The sequence below is a fragment of the Sebastes umbrosus genome, chromosome 20 (assembly GCF_015220745.1).
Source record: "Sebastes umbrosus isolate fSebUmb1 chromosome 20, fSebUmb1.pri, whole genome shotgun sequence".
Classification (NCBI taxonomy): domain Eukaryota; kingdom Metazoa; phylum Chordata; class Actinopteri; order Perciformes; family Sebastidae; genus Sebastes; species Sebastes umbrosus.
The window spans coordinates 18,729,482-18,745,764 of record NC_051288.1 but is presented as its reverse complement, the minus strand read 5'-3'; the positions used below and the strand labels follow the sequence as shown (position 1 = coordinate 18,745,764).

The window sequence follows — 16,283 nt, the reverse complement described above, 5'->3', positions numbered from 1 at the left end:
TATTTACACTGCATAGGCTGCAATTGGGTGCTTTGGACTGGGGTCCCCCTAGGACCCCAATACATTGTTTTTTTCAAAAGGCACTTATTAAAACAGAAACAGAAAATGATATGAAGTCATGAGGAACAAATTGATTGACAAAGTCACGAAAAATTGCAATGATAGAATAAAGCACCTGTGAGATATGACAAAAACTTTACCTTTTGTGGTCTGCGGGGACCCCAGTCGGTACGATGAAGGTTAAACGAGCTGTCAGGACTTCTGTAACGTTGTGATGTCACAACTATACAATCACCTGTAGAAATGCTGCTAAACTCTGTGTAGGTGACACCTGAAAATGAGCATGATATGTCCCCTTTAAGGTCAGATAGTGTTTGATGTAAAGGCTTGATTTTTATATTATATAAGTCTTTTGCTCACCTTATTGGCAGTTTTTGTTTTAGCCAGTTCGTCTAGATTGCTAAACAATATTTTGGTTGTTTTTAGAAGGGATTTTTTTTATTTATTTTTTTGCAGTATGTCCTTCTTTTCCTCTCTCGTCTCCTCTTTTTTCTATTTCCTTCACCATCCATCATGGTTCCAGGGGTTTAAATGAGCTTGTAAGTCCTGTCAGATGGAAACATTGTTGTTTTTAGAGAAACTAGAAACTGCTGTTTCCTTTCTTCTGCCAGGTTTCTTAGCCGTCCTGCTAGGGCTGCATCCCCTCTGATAACAAAGTCTGAGCATTTGCTCTGAGGTGAAATATGATCTCTTTGAGCTGAGTAAATTCTTCTTTACTTTTGTTCCCCCTCACTTACATCCCGTTTTCTGTGCTTGGCTTCTTTTCCCATTATTTTCCGTCTGAAGGAATGTCTGAATCCCTGCTGCAATGCTACCACCTGCACTCTGAAGGGGGATGCTGTCTGTGCACACGGACAGTGCTGCCAGGACTGTCAGGTATCCTGATTAGACACAATTTTTACACGGACATCTTGACATAAAGCTCACCACATATTTATCTAAATTTCACACTGTGTTTTTTGTCTGCTGTCAACATTTGAGCGTAGCTGAAGCAAGCAGGCACTCCATGCCGTGAATCCAGTAACTCTTGTGATCTGCCTGAGTTCTGCACCGGCACCAGCCCTCACTGCCCCGCCAACGTCTACCTGCATGACGGCCACGCCTGCCACAACGTGGACAGCTACTGTTACAACGGCATCTGCCAGACTCACGAGCAGCAGTGCATCACACTGTGGGGACCAGGTATGTATGCGGAAGGCCTCTTCTTTGCTGGCTCACACTGATCGTGAATGGTTTTTGATGTGTTTCATTGTGTTATGTAGGAGCAAAGCCAGCTCCGGGCATCTGCTTTCAAAGGGTCAACTCAGCAGGAGACCCTTATGGCAACTGCGGCAAGGATTCCAAAGGCTCCTTTGCCAAATGCGAAGCACGGTAAGATCTGACGTTCCCATAGAAACCAACAAATTCACTTAATTGTATGTCAGTTGTGGAAAGCAGTGGGGCGTATACTGTAGTTAGACTCTTACATGACAGGACTGTTTCAATGCTAGAGGCTGGAATGGATGTGTTTGACTGGTGCCGAAACATCAAAAATCTGTTCATTCGTCACTTCGATGCTTGAAAAGCAAAAATGCCAAATTGGTTCCAGCCTCTGAACTGTGAGAATTTGCTGCATTTCTCTGTTTTTTTATCATAGTAAATTGCATATCTTTGGGTATTTGACTGTTAATCAGATCAAATAAGCAATTTGAAGACGTTACATTGAGCTCTAGCAACTTTGGATGTGCTTTTCTCATATTTTTTTCTGACTTTTTAAAGACTCACCTATTTATCAAAAGAAAATAATTATAACTGACGCGTTAAACAATGGAAATACTCATTAATTGCTGCCCTAATTAAAGGTTACAGAGTCACTTGGCGAAATGCAGACAAAATCTCTCAGGTAGTGGTGTGAAAAACAGCACAAACAAACTGCCTCTCCTGCACTTTCCCTAATTGGACAGCGAGAGTGAGAGAAATAAATAGAAATAGAAAAATAATTGCATGTATACACATTTGGGAAAACAGTGACATGTTATTCAATTATCACATTGTTATTCTCCCTGTTGTTCGTTCTGTTTACAGAGATGCTAAATGTGGCAAAATCCAGTGTCAAGGAGGAGCTAACCGCCCAGTAATTGGTACCAACGCTGTTTCCATAGAGACAAACATCCCCATGCAGGATGGAGGGAGGATACTGTGCCGAGGAACGCATGTCTACTTGGGCGATGACATGCCCGACCCCGGCCTGGTTCTGACGGGGACCAAGTGTGGAGACGGACTGGTGAGAGCTGAAATACAGCCAGTAGAGACACACATGCAACACACAAATCAATCCAGCGTACAACTGACTCATTAGTACTGAGTACATTTACTCAAGTACTGGACCTAAGTATGATATTAATATGTATTTACTGCTACTTTATATTTTTACCCAACTACATTTATGTGTTCTTCACAGTCACAAATGATAGAATATACAGTAAGTAGTACATATAATAAAAACATACACAATAGTAATGAATAAATTTGAATAAATACAGTATATATATATATATATGTATATATATATACTGTATATCTCCACAGAGCTTTTAGAGAGGTGCCAAATAAAAGTATGTTTGTTTTTGTTTTTGTTGTTCGAGGGCGGGCCAAAAATCGCTGCTAGCCGGGTATTATGCAAATGTGTTACTTGGTGACATCACCACGTTACAGAACAAAAGGAGGGACTTCATGTTAGGCGTTTTAGGCAGTTCATGAACTGTGTTTCTGGGGAGGAGAGTAACTCCCTTTGGCGTGGACTTTGTAACTTTGCAGACCTTTAACATACATAAAAAAACTATACAACACACTAAAGGAAAGGGGAAAAGCACAAAAGCACAATAGGTCCTCTTTAAGACAGACTTGAAAACTGTGAAGTTATATCCTTTAAGTGAAGTATTGGAATACCTCTCCCACCACTGCTAAATAGCAATGGTAGATCTGTCAGATATGAATATATTGCCCAAATACTGGGAAATAAGAGTGGAAAAAGTGATGTTAAGTGACAGGCAATGACTAAGACATTCCAAGTGGTTCTTCAGGGTGTGTCGTCTTGTCATTTCAGACCCGCGCGGCCTCAGACACTTAATTGACTTACCATTATTCAGTCTATTTGGCATCTTTAATGGTCATCAATTCAGACATTGGTCACTTCAATGATACAGTGGCTCCATTTAGTCTAATTTACTTCTCCACGAGCCTCCACCCTTAAAGAGGATCCAGCCTCTGCCCTCATCTGTCAAAGGTTCTGGCATTAGTCTCCGTGCCCAGCGCTGCCAAGTTCATCTTCACATTCAGCCTGAATATATTTGGGTGTGGTGCCTACAGTCTACATCATATAACTTTTAAAAAGCCACTTTAACACATTTCTTGAGAAATCCCAAATGTTGACTTAATTATATTCCATGCTATGCTGTTTTATAGCTGAAGCGGTTTGTCAGTGGCAAATTAAAAGAAACAGAAAGCTGGATCTGTTGGTCTTTTCCCTTTTTTATAAAGATTAAAGGGTTTAGGATTTTACTGAATCTGCTCTTTGAGCTCACTCTGTCAATTTTTAATGTCTTTGTCTGCTTCAGATGTGTCTGAACCGTCAGTGCCAGAACGTCAGTGTCTTTGGTGTGCATGACTGCTCAGCCAAGTGCAGCGGTCGAGGGGTGAGTACAGCATCTTTCATCCTGTTCCAGTGATGTGATAGCTGTCTTTCTCAAAGCAGTCCCCACCCACATTAGTTGTTTTCTTAAATACCCCATTCCTCCTTCACACAGAAGCTCATTTTGGCTCTAATAGATTTTAAAGAAAATGCCCAGTATACGGTGGGTACGGAGCCATTACAATGCCTTGCAATCAATCATTCTGAATGCTGAGAGGTTCAATCAATTAGACATAATGGCTTCATTTATGCTCAGCTTTAACTGCCATTCATCATACTCTCCGGCAGTCGTCCTTGTCCCAAAAACTGTGTTGAAATCTGAAGGCCAGGCTTTATTTGGCCAATCGCTCGGAGCAATGACACGCAGTTTGACTTTGAGTTGGGGAGCACTTCGGATGTATTGAATTTTTCTACAGTACCACCCATCGTATGTCTATGGGTGGTCTTAAGAAGTATATGGCTTTGTGGTATTACCCTTAAATTCACTGGTAGGCCCCAGAGGCTTTGACTGAGACTGGTAAAGTTTAATCATAAGTTTTTTTTACTGTCTCTTAAAATTAAACATCTTCAGATATTATATTTGTTCGTCTAGTTCAAATTAAGACATATCTATGAAGCTTTAAGGGCTGTTTTACTCACAGAAATAAAAGGATGTTGCTCCTCTAGGAGACAGGGCACCCCTGCATGTACAGATGAGATCAAGATGTTGCCTTGGAAAGAGGCCCTCACCTGCTTCATATTAGCCTGCTGGGGAATCCTCTTAGACTGTACTGTTCCTCCACTCTGCAGGGCAGGAAGACAAGAGAGAGACAGATGAAAAGATGTATTATAAGGCGAAATGTCTGCTCTGGTTTTTAATCTTTGCCATGTGGAGCCTAGTCGTGCTAGAAAGCTAGCCAGCTGCTCGAGCATCTTCATCATGAGTGTTTCTTATAGAACTTTTTTGGCGTTTTTATTCAAATGTTAATGCATTTTGCAAATTGGTAATGCAAAGTGCCAATGCAATCCTTAATTCAGTTTGAATTATTTTGATTAAAAATTAAAATTGAAAGCTCAATCAAGTGCATTTTTATATTTTGCCATGTTTTTTTGGTCTCTTTATTAAATGGAAATGCGTTTTGCAATTGGCAATTCAGTGTGCAAAGTGGCAATGCATTGCAATTTAAAAATGCATTGTGCAAGTGGCAATTCAATGTGCAAAGTGCCAATGCAACCCTCAATTCAGTTTTAATCGTTTTGATTAAAAATTAAAATGAAAGCTCGATCAGGTGCATTTCATATTGCCATGGCTTTTTGGTCTCTTTATTAAAATGGCAATGTGTTTTGCAATTTGAAAATGGCAATTCAGCGTGTAATTTGTTGACTGTGGCGTCTAATGCTGAAACAACTCAGACAGAAAATTAATTAAAAATAGTTTTGCTTGTTAATCGATGAATAATTTGATAATTTCTTAAACAAAAATCCCAAAGATTCACTGATTCCAGGTTCTCAAATATGAGGATTTGCTGCTTTTCTCTGATTTATGATCTATAATTTTTTTTCCACATTGTAGCATGATGAGTGCAGAAGCTGCATTTTAAAGTGAGAGTGTAGCATTAGGCAAATAGTCAAATGTAGCGTGAAAAAGACAAGCTGATGACTGCATTTCTGGCTCATTTAACAATTAATTATCCCCTTTATATACTGCAGGTGTGCAACAACAACAAGAACTGTCACTGCGAGGCTCACTGGGCGCCGCCCTTCTGTGACAAGGCAGGTTTGGGAGGGAGTGTGGACAGCGGGCCCATCAGATTATCAAGTGAGTCAACAGTTGAAACTCAAGTACATCAAATGACTCATTTATTGTTGCTAGGGTTGCTATGTTATGTTATAGGTCTAGGACAGTGAGTCATAAAACTACACGAAAATATGTTTTTCTCTGCAGAAACCCATAGTTTTGTGGTATGAAATACCAGTGTTAAAGGGTAAACCTATTCTCCCATGTTTTTGTGTCTAACTGACTAATAGGAACAATAATTTCTGAAATTGTGGGAGAGCGCTGTAGATGGCAGCTGCTCACAGGCTGCAAAATGGTGCTATTGGGGCAAGCTGGCACCGTCATTTACGTCCACTAAAGGTGCTTGTTTTTGCCATGACAGCCTCTGATTGTTATTATAAGTGTCTGACATTATGGAAAGAGTCTCGCTAAAGGAGAAGTCTCGTTCTGAAACCTGGCGAGGTGACGTGTTGCCAGAAGACAACGTTGGAATAGTGGAATACATCCATGGTGGAAACGCGAGTTTGTTGTGTTGGAGTACAGAAAGTGTAGCTTAGTGTTTTCAAAAATATTTTCAATGTCATGGCTGAATATTTAGATGATTTCGACAACTTGGATAAGGTTTTTGAATTTGATGGCCGCCCATATTTATTTGAGCCAGATTATACAGATATTCCGATTTCACAACGAGACTTCTCCTTGAGTGGGACTTGGACACAATAACAAACAGACCGGATCAAGCGAAAGGTAAGGAAACAATTTATTTCTGTGTAGGGTCCTTTCCATGATGCTGTCAGACACTTATAATAACAATCTGAACCTGTCAGTATCAAAAACAAGCACTTTTAGTGGACGTAAAGTTACTTTGACGATGCTCACTTGCCCTCGCAGCTCCTTTCGCTGCTGCTGGTTACAGCTTTATCCCTCAATACTGGACCAATTTCAAAATGTGTTGTACCCGTTAGTCAGTTAGACACAAAAACATGGAAAAATAAGGTCCAGGTTGAAAAATACCGAAGTTTTCCTTTAAAAGAGAAAACTTCGAATGCACAAAATTTGCTGAGAATTTCAGACTGCAAACATTAAAAATTGATAGACAAGGCTGCAGAAATGTTGACAGATACAGTCTGGCTGTCATGTTCAGTACTAAGACAACCTCTTATTCCCATGTGTGTTTCTGAGCAGACAGTGTGAATCTGACAGCGGGCATCCTGGTGGCTCTCCTCACTGTCCTGGGAGCCGGTCTGATCATCTGCATCAAGAGGAAAACTCTACTGGGCCTGCTCTTCACCAGTAAAAAGAACCCTATTGAGAAGCTCAGGTGCCTTTTTTTTTTTTTTCAAAACATGATAATTAAATCATTTGTAATTATCATTTAACAACTTTTTTTTTTTTTTTTTATGTAGCAGCATTTGTAATTTCTTTGTATAATTTGTTTTGATTTCTTAATTTGAAATATATTACCATTGTATTATGATTAATATAATAAAGTGTATAATTGGAGATCATTTCCTCTTTAAATTCCAGATCAGTAAGCGCCTCAATAAGCGGACCATCCACTCTGAACCAGCCTCCAGCACTGAGCACGATGTCTCCATCACGACCGGCCCCGCCTCTACCGCACAGCGCCGCCATCTTCAAGGTCACTAAATCACACGGGCCCGTTACAAACACACAGATAGACCTCTTCTGTAGACTTTTTCTCAGTATCTGACTCCCAACAAATAGAGGATCACCAGCAGATGATCCACGGCGTATGATACTCTTCCTGGAATGCCGCAGCTGTTTCGTTAGCACACATAACTCTCAGCAGGATTGACGTGTTGTTTTCGCACAAATGGCAGCTCATTCAAATCCAATTAAATCATCCCTCTCTGTGTGGACATGTGGAGGAGGTAGCGATAATGGAGTCTGTGGCGAGCAGTGTGTTCACAATGCATTTCTTGTCATTAACAGCTGCTTGTTAAGACAGAAATTGATTTATCTGCATGTTTCTCACACGAAGGATGCGGCGGCTTGCTTGGAGATGTATAAAGCCATCCTGTTACTGATAATTGCAAGACAGAGCAGGGGACTTTTTACTTGTGTGTCTGCATCACGGTGTGCCTTAACTACTCCATTACTGCCCTGACATGCTTTGTAATGGGAAGAGACCTGTGATCGATTGAGTTAGGTGGTGCTGAAATAAGAGGAGCTGTGTCAGAAAATTGACATTTTGTGCTGCAGGGGTGGCACACACACGCGAGCGAGGCAGGCTGTTGTGCATTACCGTGGTGTTTTCAGTTAGGAGCATGTGGTTTTCATTTGGGGTCAACGGTAAGAGGAGAAAGGATGTAAGGGCTGTTTGATGTAAGCACAGTGCAGGTGAGGTCATTTTCCAGTTGTCGGGAGCTGTGTTAAACCGCCTGCATGTGTGCGTGCGTGCGTTTGTATGTGTTACATTGTGTGTTTTCGTGCACATCTGGCTCAGTCTAAATACGAGGCAGACTCATATTTTGGCTCCAGCCTGCGTCTGATGTGTCTCAATGGGAGTGTGTGTGGGCTCTTTAGCTGTGTCCACCTTTGAATGAGGCCAAGCGGGTGCTTATGGCGCTTTTCCCTTTGATAGGCTACCTGAAGAGGAGTTTGGGGAATAGCGAGTGGGGCAAGTGGGAGCGTTTGATTTGTACGTCTTTGACAGCATCAGGAAGAGCACCAGAGGAAGAGGAGGAGGTTAACATGACTGTTTCTGATAGGAAGCAGACGGGTTTCTTCGCTCTTGACTCTTCTTGTTCTGTCTTTCATCTTTTCCTGCAGCCTCCTCACCGGGGGCCAGAGGCAGCGGCGCTCCCACCGGGCCCCTACCCCCACCACGGCCTGCGCAGACTGCCCCAGTGCCCTCCCGTTCACCTCAGCCACCCCGTCCCCCTGTCTCTCACCCTGTCCCTCTCCCCCGGGCTGCCGAGACCCCCGTTGCCTCCACCTCACGTCCACGTCCTACCGAGGGGGGCGTCGTTTCGCAGCGCGTCACGCCATAACTCCTGCAGGATGGTCATGGTGAGTGCTCCCCTCCGTTGGAAAACATTTAATATGATGATGTTACTCGCTGTAATTTCCCCCCGCTTGGTTCTTGGGAGCTTTTTTCTCTCTACAGCCCGTAATACCTAACCAGGGAAATGATGTTGTTCACTGCACCTACAGACGGGGTGTCATGATGTCGACCGTTTTCATGGTTCTTCTGTGTCCCATAAAAGTATATGCATGTTGACAGTTATGCGCGGCCTCATAAAATAACGAGGGGAACCGGGGAGCTAGCATCATCCAAGCGAGACTTCAATTCTACAATACAAACCAGCACATAAATAATGGAAATGGAGCCAGACTTGCAGAGGGGGGAGGGGTGGGAGGGAGACAGAGAGGATGAAACAGCAACTGGAGTGAGCAAGTATGTCCAAATATCGCAGGGTGGTAAATTTGCTGCCACTGGTATCCCATGGAGTTTAGGTATGGCATTGCAGCAGGCTGTCAAAGTTGAGGGGGAAGAGAGAGTCAGAAGTTCCCGGTGTTAAATCCCTCTCACTCAGTGATTCTCAAAGACTCTTATTTGCTTTAATCCGGTTTGACTTGTACCCTGTGGGCAAGTGAGGCACAGAGACCCAAAGAGAGAGAGAGAGAAGATCCAAAAGACTGAAAGACAAAAGCGATCAAGAGACAAAGGGAGTCGTGAGAGAACGAGTCGATTAAAGCGAGGGTGGGTAATTTATGTTAGAAACTTTTTTCGTTATATTTGTTGAAATTCTCTTTACATCCCGACAGCAATCAATAAATCAGATGCTCTGACAAAAAAAAGAAAAAGGACTGTAATAAACCCGTCACAGGCTACCTACCTACTACCTACTTGACAGCTGTGAGTACTAATAATAGCAATGACTACGTTTACATGCACAAAATATTCCAGTTTTTGCCCTTATTCCAAAAAAAGACTGAAGAATGAATATTACACTAATATTATATATTATATTATATATAAACCGGTGGCAGACTTGTTGGATCGTGCAAACACATCATCCCTCTTTCATTCCTTCAACCACCTTCCGGAAAAGGTCGACATTGCGATATTTGCACATATCCAAAAACCTGTTGATATCCAAGTCTTTCATAATCTTTAAAAGTAGGTGTGTTTCTCCTTCCAACCAGAAATGTGGGCTTTTCTTTTGGGCACGCATCTCTGCAAAAGCACAGAGCTGGATGTAAACAGGCAAGAGGCCGTGTGTCGCAAACTGCCGTGAAAAACCTCAGTTGAGACACATATTCTGAATGCACCGTGTACAGGTCCAAAGAATGCTCCTAGTTTAGGAGCAACGGAAGTCAGACGGCGGCTGGCGGTACCACGGTTTTGCACTCTGCGGCTCACGTTACCGCAGTTTCACAAACATGTCGGAGAACTACGGTGGCCTTCAGGTAACGTAAAAACGTGAAAGGCTCTCTCTAGAGGCAGTGTATGGTTTGTCCGTTCTGGGCTACTGTAGAAACATGGCGGACTCTGTGAAGAGGACCCGCTCCCTTTGTAGATATGAAGGGCTCATTCTAAGCTAACAAAAACACAATGATTCTTAGTTTCAGGTGATTATACACTAATGAAAACATAGTTGTGAATATTATATTCCATTTCTGCTAATAGATCCCCCGAAATGCTACACACTGTTCCTTTAATCAAAGATAATTAATAATTAATATTTCAGAGACTACAGGCATTCGCTGGTTCCTGCCTCTCAAATGTGTGGATTTGCCAGTTTTTGTCTTTTCCATCATTGTAAATTGAATACCTTTTTACATTTTTATTGATACATCAACAGAAAAATGAGAGAAGTATCATTAATGAAAAATGATCAGCTGCAGCCCTTAAAGAAACTGCAAATTAGCAAATAAGTAATTAAAAAAAAAGGGACAAGGACGAGATGCGGATGAAAGATCAGAAATGAGTTCCAGCCGTTGAGGACAGCAGTGAAAATGACGCCACGGGGGAGCTGAGGTCAGAGCGATGCCGCAGTGTCGGGCTAATTAGAGGTGTGTTAAACAGATAATGGCATTCCAGTCTTGTCCAGATTAATGGAAAGGGTCACAGAGGAGGTCTGGCCTTAAAACACAACACTGTTGTGGAGATAATACAAATTACGACAGCATATAATGGAATATATTAGCGTTCCACAAAGAGACACACACAATTAAGGTATGAAATTATCGTTATTGATCCCACAACAGCGAAATTCAAGTGTTACAGCAGCACAAGAGTCACTAAAGCAAAGGAAAGAGTATACCTTTCACTTATACAGATATGTCCATGATGGATATATTTACTCCTTCAATTTTCACTGATAGATGTGTTTTCATAATGTTCTATTACTGTACTTACTTGACTATTTATCAGGAACATTAGTCATGGTAACACTTAAAGGGATGTTTTCAAGTGGGGTTGTATGAGGTACTTATCCATAGTCAGTGTATTACCTGATAGTTTGGAGAAACAGACAGGAGTGCCAGCACCGAAGCAAAGCAATATACTGCTGTGGACGGAGCCGGCAGCAAAACGGATTTTAGCCTCCTAAAAGAAAGGCTCACCTCACTTTACCTTCACGTGAGACAACTATACAGTCTATGTTTTCAATGGGGAACTGAAGCTGTTGTATCCATCTATGCTCTCGCTGAATCCACCAGACTCCATTGAATTTTTTTTTTAATTTTAGCTTACAGAACACGGGCGTTGCTGATATTGATACAAAAACTAACCAATTGTGGCAGCAGTAGACCAGCAACTCCCGTGTTCTGCGAGGTAAAATTACTCTTTATCTCAATGGAGTCTGGTGGATTTGGCAAGAGCATAGATGGATACAACAGCTTCAGTTCCCCCGTTGGAAACGGCTGTCTCACGGCAAGGTAAACCGGTGAAAATATTATTGATTTTATTAGGTAAGCCTTTCTTTTAGGAGGCTAAAATACGTTTTGCTGCCGACTCCGTCCACAGCTGTACATCGCTTTGCTCCCGTGTGGTAACTCCTGACTGCTTCTCCAAACTGTGGACGTGCCGACCGTCATCTACTGTAGATAATACACTGACTATGGATAAATACCTCGTACAACCCCACTTCAAAACACCCAAACTATCCCTTTAACTTTAAAATAATACTTCTTTAAACAAAGTATATTAGAATATGCACTTTCCAGAGCCATTTAATGAAAGAACTCCATTTAGTTGTACAAAGGTTCTTGGCTGTCATACACCTGTACAACAGGTGAAGTGCAGCAGCTCTTGGCACTATTTCGACTTCAGGAAGTGGATTTTCCCTCTCAGCTGCTCCTATTTAATGTCAAAGTGCGAAACTGAAAGTGACGCCTGTTGGCAGCAGACTTCAGCGACAGTATCTTTAGCAGCTGTTTGGCAGCTCCCAGGCGTTGACAAAGCCTTTTATATTTCCTCTCTGCTGGGGGCATGGAAGCACTGTCCAAGGGGAGAGCTTCACCTAATGTGGGGCTTTTTAGACAGACGATAGTTATTCTAAGTAACAATATGTGCCTATTAATCACCTTATCAGACATGCTCTTTTCATTTACCTGCATTTCACTTTACCACCATTTGGTTCAGATATTTTTGGATGGAGCTCAAGTCGGCCCCATTGAATGACAGAACTGTCTGTCTATGTGATGAATTAGTAGATTGTCATATTTGACCTTATGGATGCACAGGAAAGACATACCCTGCATTAGTTACTTCACTGACAGCATACAGATTTAATGAAAACATTAAATTAGGGTGTCAAATGATAAAGGAGCGATGTTTTGAATCTGCAGACCTGGTTCCATGGTCTGAGGTTTGCTTGTTTGGCTCTTTTTCCTCTGTGATGTTTGAGGAGTCTTCTCTCCAGCTGAGGAGGACGTGAATGGAGACCAGATGGGGGCTAGGTAGCAGGCCTTCATCATGATCTTAGTCCTCTAGAGAAGATTAAAACCACATGACTCTTCCTCTCATGGCAAGTTGCACACTGGGCAGGGCTGCCCTGATGCCTGAGAGGAAGAAGAGGAGGACACGGCGAGCAGGCCTGAGCTGTGAGTGCCACCTGGTGGCGAGTCACCATGGTTATTATTTTTAATGCGTCTGTTCTTTGCCAGGAGTTGGAGAAGCCCAGTCCTCCTCAGAAACCCCTTCCTGCCGACCCAAGGAGCAACTCTCGTCTGGTTCGAAGTTCCTCTGTAGTCCAGGGGCCCTCTGCTGTTTGTGGCCCTGCACCAATACCTGGTGTACCCAGACCTTTGCGCCCAATCCCACACCCCAACAGGTGAGTACAGACCTTTATCAGATTTATGTAAAGCTGGTGTTATTCACTAACAGATTATTTGTCTCACTCTCCTCCCTCCTGTAGACCGAGTCCCAAGCAGCCTCCAACACTACCAAAGCCTTGCATAATCGCCAACATCAAATACAGAAGCTGAGACTTTGGCTGGAAGGGACGATGTTGTGATAAGACACTAAAGAATTTGCACTATGAAAACTCTGAAAACCTTAGAACAAAAAAAACAAAACACGAAGGCGGCCTCTCTTCTCTGAGTTTTGAATCAGGAGGTATGCCGTGTCCCTTTGGTGCTCTGTCCCTGAATGGTGCTACGAGTCTGAGCTCAGGTACATGTAAAGTATTTATATTCTGTATTTATTGCCACGCAGTGCACTGTGCCAGACACTTTTACTACACGGTAGCGACTTTTTAATTTGTCGTTTGCGTCAGTTTCTCACTTTTTCTTTTTTCTCATCATCAACTGGTCTTTATCAAGGACGGTGACGGGAGATTCAAAAATAGAAAAAGTGAATTCTGATTGCACAAAATGTTTTTATGAAGTGTGTTTTAATGAAGGGAACCCTTTACATGATGGTTTTGTTCTGTATAGGAAAAGTTGAAGGAGAGTATTGTGCAATGACAGATGACAACAGACAACACTTGGAGTTCATTTGGAGCCAACGCCTTCTCATCCCAACTCGTCACATACTGACGCTTTGTCAGACCCCTCGGCGTCACTCTATTCGGTTGCAGTAAACACGTTCTTACCTTTACCGAAAATAAGTTTATTAATTGTGCTATTAGTATACTTCTTTTAAACTTAAAATAAGAGAGTATGCTTTCAGTTTAATTTTTATGTACTTATCAGAGATAAACTTAACAAAATTATACTTATATATACTTGGCTTGTACTGACAAGTATACAGAAACGTCTAAGTATTCTTGTCTTATGCTTACTTTTTGACAGTGTAGCCTATTTGAGTGTGTGAGAGTATACAACTAGTAAACTAACAGTATACCTATAAGTTCACTTGTAGTAATCATAGTATAGTTGCAGTACAAAATACAACTTAGATGTAAACTAGTTGTGTTCTCAAAGTTTAGTATTCGTACACCTAAAGTACACTTTTATAAACTAAAAAGTGGGCCAATTTAGTCCCAAGAAGAACTGACACTGACAAGTACACTACTGGTACATTGATATTAGTATACTTACTACATATACTTATACTAGGGAAACATACTTGAACTTTACTTCAGTTTACTTGATAAAATAAACTTGAAGTATACTACTTTCTCGTAAGGGTAATGTTGTGAAGTAAACTAAAACATGCTTAGGTTCAAGCAATAAAACCAGAGTTACGTTTAGGAAAAAACTACATGGTTGGGCTTAAAACTAGTACGTTTGTACAGGGAAAATTACGCTAAACGTTGTGATTAAGGGACATAAACGAACAGGGACACAAAAAGCAGTCTCCTGGATGAAAGCCCTGTGTTTGTTGGACCCATCCACCTCCTCTCCCGCCCACCCTTAGCGTGACTTTTCACTCTTATAGCTACGTCGCCACACTCCCAGCGCACTTTCCCTGAGCGTTTATATTGACGAGAATGGGCTTACATTGTAGTTAATGGAAAGTGTCTCATACCGACGCTGAAGGGTGCCTTGTGCGTCGGTATCGAACGTCGACGGCTGTGACAAAGTGTTGGTATTTGACGCCCTGGGAACGAGAACGGGTTAATGTTTTTTTTTCTTGAATTTTAGCGCTCTCTGTAGCAGCTTTGAGCCGATCTGATGAGGCTTGAAACAACTACAGAAAAATAAAAAGTGATTTCACTGCAACAGTTCTGCAATTGGGGAAGAGGGGCTGTTTTTTTTTTCACTGAGAGCTGAAATTCAGATCTGTTTCCTCTGAATTTATATTTCGGAAAGATAACAAGTGGATTTGGGAAATGTCACTGATTTTCCTTTTTATTAACAAGACCCGAGAGGCTCTCTTGATGGTGAAGTATGAACTGAACACGGATCTAAAATGAGCCGAGATCAAGGCGGCATCCATCCCTCAGAGAGAGAGTCTGAAATATCGCTCCTCTTGAAAGGTCATGTGTGTTTTTGAGCGTCTCCCCGTGTGCCTGTCTACGCCGAGGAAGTGAAACTCTTGTGATTAAATCACGGAGTCACTGAGGACTTTCTTAAAGCTGTGGCCACGCAGGCGTCACGGAGGAGATCACATGTAAACAGCCAGCGTCTGGCTACGGTGTTCATGTGTGGATTTATCACCATCGACAAGGACACATTTCTGCCACTGAAACGAAGCTTCATCCAAAACTACGTGGCAGTTTTTCATTTTCTAGTTTTGTACCTTTTTAATTTTTGCCAGATACACAATCTTACATAAACTGTATTTGTGGTAATTTCATTATTTTTGCAGATTTACCGGATTGCAACGCAGCATACATATATATACATTCACACCGAGCAACTTTTCCTTTAAGCACAGCTCTTGTTCACAAATATGTAACTGACTTTTGTTACTTTTTGATACTTTTTAATAATGCACTAGTTTTACATTCAGTGCTTTGGTTACTTTGCTTTTTCAACGCTACAGTATGTGTCCATGTACTAATTAGACAGTATTTGCGTCCTGACTGTCACCTGACTGTACGTTATGTCCATTATGTTTCCTCGTATGTTGTGTTACAGGTGAACACATTTCCATGGAGAATGCTCTTTTTTATATAATGATTGTTTGATACATCATATGTAAAGAAAACACTTAAAGTGTCGGTGTCTGGTCGTGGTATTTTTAACACTCATGCAGTATTAGTAAAACAGTTTTTCAAACACTTGAGAACATTTTTATTCTTGATCTTTGTGCTTTTTTTTCTTAACAATTATTATTTCTTTGTTAAAAGCCCTTTAAAAAAACACTCTACATGCACACAAACAAAGCCAACTTCACTCCAGCAGCGCTAGTTTGTAAGAATACAAGGACAGATTTCACACAATATCAGATGTTAAAACCACAATTTCTTTGTATCTACAGAAATAACCTTTCTGTCAAGAGCCTCTGGCTTTTCTTTTATGCTCGAGCCAAACTGCAAACAAGAAGATTGAACACTGAATATAGTAATAATAAGTGGAATTTAACATTTTACAGAAGTCTTCATTCTCTTTTAACTGTTTAACACTGACATCTGATTCCAACAGTCTGAGTCTTTGTCTAAAAGCCGAGGTCTTTGTTAGAGATATAAATACTGCTGGAAGTGTTGGAGTCGCCGGTGTTGACCTGATGGAGTCAAATGTGTCGGTGTGATTAAAAGAAGAAAAAGAAAAAAGAAATAGTACAGGGGGAAAAAAATGTAATTGCTAATGAGAAATCGAAGCAGGTCGACACGATAACAAGGACACACAGTGTCACTGATGAGAAGCTCCGCCAACATCCTCTAATTACAAGGTCGCAGCTGCAGACACATTTTATTTGTCATAAAAAGG

General features: G+C 41.5%; 1 protein-coding gene across 1 annotated transcript in view; it reads left to right on the top strand.

Annotated features, from left to right (window-relative positions):
* The window catches only part of LOC119479738 (disintegrin and metalloproteinase domain-containing protein 12-like), a 94,230-nt gene extending 80,534 nt beyond the window's left edge, over nt 1–13,696 (top strand). Inside the window, exons 14-24 of the mRNA XM_037755650.1 lie at nt 847–936; nt 1,047–1,242; nt 1,323–1,431; nt 2,125–2,323; nt 3,657–3,734; nt 5,420–5,528; nt 6,672–6,807; nt 7,014–7,128; nt 8,283–8,522; nt 12,630–12,796; nt 12,881–13,696. Coding sequence (XP_037611578.1) covers nt 847–936; nt 1,047–1,242; nt 1,323–1,431; nt 2,125–2,323; nt 3,657–3,734; nt 5,420–5,528; nt 6,672–6,807; nt 7,014–7,128; nt 8,283–8,522; nt 12,630–12,796; nt 12,881–12,950 — 1,509 coding nt within the window. The 3' untranslated portion in view covers nt 12,951–13,696. The remainder of the gene's footprint in view (nt 1–846; nt 937–1,046; nt 1,243–1,322; nt 1,432–2,124; nt 2,324–3,656; nt 3,735–5,419; nt 5,529–6,671; nt 6,808–7,013; nt 7,129–8,282; nt 8,523–12,629; nt 12,797–12,880) is intronic.
* The last annotated feature ends 2,587 nt before the right edge of the window (nt 13,697–16,283 follow it).